General features: G+C 42.5%; 2 protein-coding genes across 2 annotated transcripts; both read left to right on the forward strand.

Annotated features, from left to right (window-relative positions):
- Positions 1 to 1240: 1240 nt before the first annotated feature.
- Positions 1241 to 1945, forward strand: LOC111016624 (uncharacterized). The gene has a single exon (XM_022292077.1). The coding sequence runs from the start codon at positions 1241 to 1243 to the stop codon at positions 1943 to 1945; it is 705 nt and encodes a 234-aa protein (XP_022147769.1).
- Positions 1946 to 1960: 15 nt separating this feature from the next.
- On the forward strand, positions 1961 to 2599 carry LOC111016625 (uncharacterized). The gene has a single exon (XM_022292078.1). The coding sequence runs from the start codon at positions 1961 to 1963 to the stop codon at positions 2597 to 2599; it is 639 nt and encodes a 212-aa protein (XP_022147770.1).
- The last annotated feature ends 1238 nt before the right edge of the window (positions 2600 to 3837 follow it).

A 3837-nucleotide genomic window follows, 5' to 3' on the forward strand; every position in this document is an offset into this window, starting at 1 on the left:
GAACTCCACCTCGGGCGGGAAAATATATTTCCCGCCGAGGTTGAAGTTTATTTTATATATTCTTCCCATCTCTAATTGTTTTTCAATTATGGTTTGCAATGCAGAACAAAATGGTTCGCCTTTTTGTGATCTATGGGGTCAGTGGAATCAGACAAGCACTGTATACGAAGGTGGAGTTATGGGTGGGTTAAATGTTGACGAAGGAAAAACATATAGAGACCTTGTAAGTGCGATCTTTAGGATGACTAGAATAAATCCTGATCTTTTCAATATTGTTCTACAATGTATCTACAAATTTGAGTACCAAGTGCCGAATTTTTACATATTTGATGATACTAGCCTTGGTTTTTACCTTATGGGCCCTCCACATCCCTTTCAAGTGCCTTTGTATGTATCTATTGTACCAAAGGAAAGGCAAGGTAGTGGTAGTAACTCACGAGATGGTACATTATATCCCCAAACCGAAACATTGGCTTCATTTCCATTCCAAGTAGAAAAAAATGTTCCTTCTCCTATCCCACAAAATCGCATGCACTCACCTATAGATACTGTCAACCCGCCATGTTCTGTACAATTTATGACTCCATTGACGGACAATATTGTCCCTTGCAATTTAGGTGACGATGAACAAGAACACTTCGGGCAGTGGGATGATGTTGGAGGTGATGAGGACCATGAGTATGAGAATGAGGATGATGGCTACACAGGAACTGAGAATGAGTATGAGAACGAGGATGATGAAGCTGAGGACCCAGTTTGGGGCGGTGATCCATCCTCAAGAACACCTGTTGTGGAAGTACAGTCTGTAAGTAGGAATGCCCCTTGTGTAACTACTAATGGTCAACATGCATCCTTAGAACAGATGGATACAATTGGTAATGAGGATGGTTCTGTTCACGACATTGCAGTTGGCAGTGTTTTTCGGTCTAAAGATGAATTACGATTTAAATTGGCTGTTTTTGCTATCACCAAGAATTTTGAGTACAAGGTTAAGAAATCTACCACAAAGCTATTATCTGTTGCATGCACGGAAAATGGGTGCAAATGGGCCCTATGTGCAAGAAGAATCAAAGGTTCGGATACCTTTCTCATCTCAACGTTTTCTGAGAATCACAGTTGCGAACGACCGACACTGGCACATGATCATCGACAATCTGGTAGTTAGGTGGTGGGTCAGTTGATAAAGTGAAACTTTGATGAGGTCAGCCGTCGTTACAGGCCTAAATATATTGTGAATGATATGCGAAAGAATTACGGTGCCAATGTTCGATATGAAAAGGCATGGCGAGCGAAAGAAGTCGCACTGGGCCTATTGATGGGATCGCCTAGAGAGTCGTACTCTACTTTACATAAGTATGGAGAGGCTCTGAAGGCCGTGAATGAAGGAACAGTTTTCCACATGAAATTAGAGGACGACACATTCTTCAAGTACGTATTCATGGCCTTAGGATGCTCGATTAGGGGTTTTGGAAGTTGCATACGACCTATACTTGTGGTTGACGGAGCACATTTGAAGGGGAAGTACAAAGGAGTACTACTTACTGCATCCTCAATAGATGGCAACAACCAAATTTACCCTCTTGCATTCGGTGTTGTCGATAAAGAGTGTGATGATTCATGGACTTGGTTTATCGAGCGGGTTAAGATTTGTATAGGTGACATAAATGGTTTGGTTTTTGTATCTGACCGGCATCAAAGTATCACGAACTCCGTGGCAACGGTGTTTCCTAATGCAGCGCACGTCACATGTATGCATCATTTAACGATGAAATTGAATGAGAAGTTTAGAAACGAGGGAATGCAAATAATTTTCGCTAAAGCAGCAAAGGCGTTCAAGGTATCAAAGTTTCGATACTATTGGGGCCAACTAGCCGGATTCCCAAGAGTCCAGAAATACTTGGAAGACATCGGATTCGACAAGTGGGCTCGTGCATATCAACCTTGAATGAGGTATAACCAAATGACCTCGAATCTTGCTGAGTCCATGAATGCAGTACTTGTTCATGCTCGTGCTTTGCCAATAACAACTCTATTTGCAAATTGCCGAGCTCTACTACAACAATCATTTTATGAGAGGCAGACGGCTGCCTCTAGTCGAGGAACAGTTCTTACTGAATATGCAGAAATTATTCTTAAAAAAGAGGCAGAACGAGCTCGATATCATCATGTCAGGCCAATTGATCGGTTCGAATTCAAAGTGCATGATGGTACATCCAAGGTAAGTGTCAACCTGAATAGCAAGACCTGCACGTGTAAACAATTTGACTATTTCGAGATTCCATGCTCTCATGCCATTGCTGGGGCGGTTTTTCGAAACATTAGCGTGCATTCATTATGTTCTGATAGGTACCAAATCGAAACCCTCATACTTGGTTACGCCGAACCCGTGTACCCGCTCGGAGATGAAGAAGATTGGATTTTACCGGATGACTACGTGCCAAAGACGATTAAGCCACCAAAATTTGTTCCTTGTGTTGGACGTCACCAAACTACTAGAATACCATCAGCCGGGGAAGTCCGACAGGTACACAAATGCGGGCGATGTGGAAACGTTGGACACAACCGCAGGACGTGTCGGCAACCTCTCCGAATAGAATGATATGGTTGTTATTATAGTCGGAACTGTGTGCTATGTAAATACTACTACATTATGGTTTTGCCGGCGTTAAAATGATGTATTTTGTAGGTTCATTTCAGTTTGCACAGGAAGTAGACTAAGTCAAGAATAATTCTTTTAAGGTTCTGTCATGTTCTGTTAAAATTCTCGATTCTTTCTCGGCTGAGGTGAAGCCCTAGGTAAGCTCATTGGCAGGTTCTGTCAAAATTCCCGGTCATATCTTGGGCTAGGTGACACCTGGGGTTGGATATTTTTAAGGTTCTGTCAAATTTCTCGAGCGCGATCTCGGGCGAGGTCGAACCCGAGGTTGGCACATTTTTGTTGATTCCATAATTTCCGGTCGAGTTATACTGGACCCCGGCCCTAAAATTCAATGAGCTATGAAAGTAGAGATTAAAATGAATAATATATTGAAAAATAGTTCGTATACTCTGTCACCAAATAGAGATAATAGATACTACGTTGAAAAAGATTTTGTACAAATTATCACCAAACTGCCTTATTAGACCATAGCTGAAAGGCAAATTGCCTCCTAAAGTATGGCATATTGTTTTGCCTCAATGTTTCTAAAGAAGTCCCCGTTACATCATATTAAAAATACTTAACACAAAAAATGCCGCAGTCTCCACTACCAAACTGTTGCGGTGCCGACATAACCCTACGAATTCGCCACGGTGTCATTGGTAGGTTTGGACGTACCGCGATGACCTGAGATTTATGCAATAACGATGGGATGACTGTGCGCATGACTTCCAGTTGCTCCTCCAATGATGCATCTGAGGTAATTGCCCCCAGGGAGTCCCAAACAACGATCTCACCTTCAACGAAGTCTATGCATATCATAACCCAATGGTTGCCATTGACATTTAAGGGTAAATAGACAGCCTCCACCTCACGCCAGTTGAGCGGGTAGTTCGAATGACTTCCGTCGATGTATGCCATGACGGTACTCTCCCGCGCATCCCAGTCATACTCCTTCGCCACCTATGCTGGAGTGGCATTCTTTGATTTCACCAGCTCATATAGACCATCAGTTCGACGGAAAAAGTTTTGTACATTTAATATGGATGTTGTTAGGCATGGATAAGAAATAGAGAACAAAAAATGGAGTAACAGACAATTACGTGGGACGTACCGACAACACAGTGTCTCCAATGGTGAATTGGTGAGAACATAAGTCAGGACGTTCTTCTAGCTTCTTCCGCACGAACATGACTAGT

Source organism: Momordica charantia (assembly GCF_013281855.1).
Source record: "Momordica charantia cultivar OHB3-1 chromosome 5 unlocalized genomic scaffold, Mcharantia_2.0 BLBB01000005.1, whole genome shotgun sequence".
NCBI lineage: Eukaryota > Viridiplantae > Streptophyta > Magnoliopsida > Cucurbitales > Cucurbitaceae > Momordica > Momordica charantia.

Excerpts from the sequence above, each read along its gene's own strand:
- LOC111016624 (XM_022292077.1), top strand. The coding sequence starts at position 1,241 with ATGCGAAAGAATTACGGTGCCAATGTTCGATATGAAAAGGCATGGCGA.
- LOC111016625 (XM_022292078.1), top strand. The coding sequence starts at position 1,961 with ATGACCTCGAATCTTGCTGAGTCCATGAATGCAGTACTTGTTCATGCT.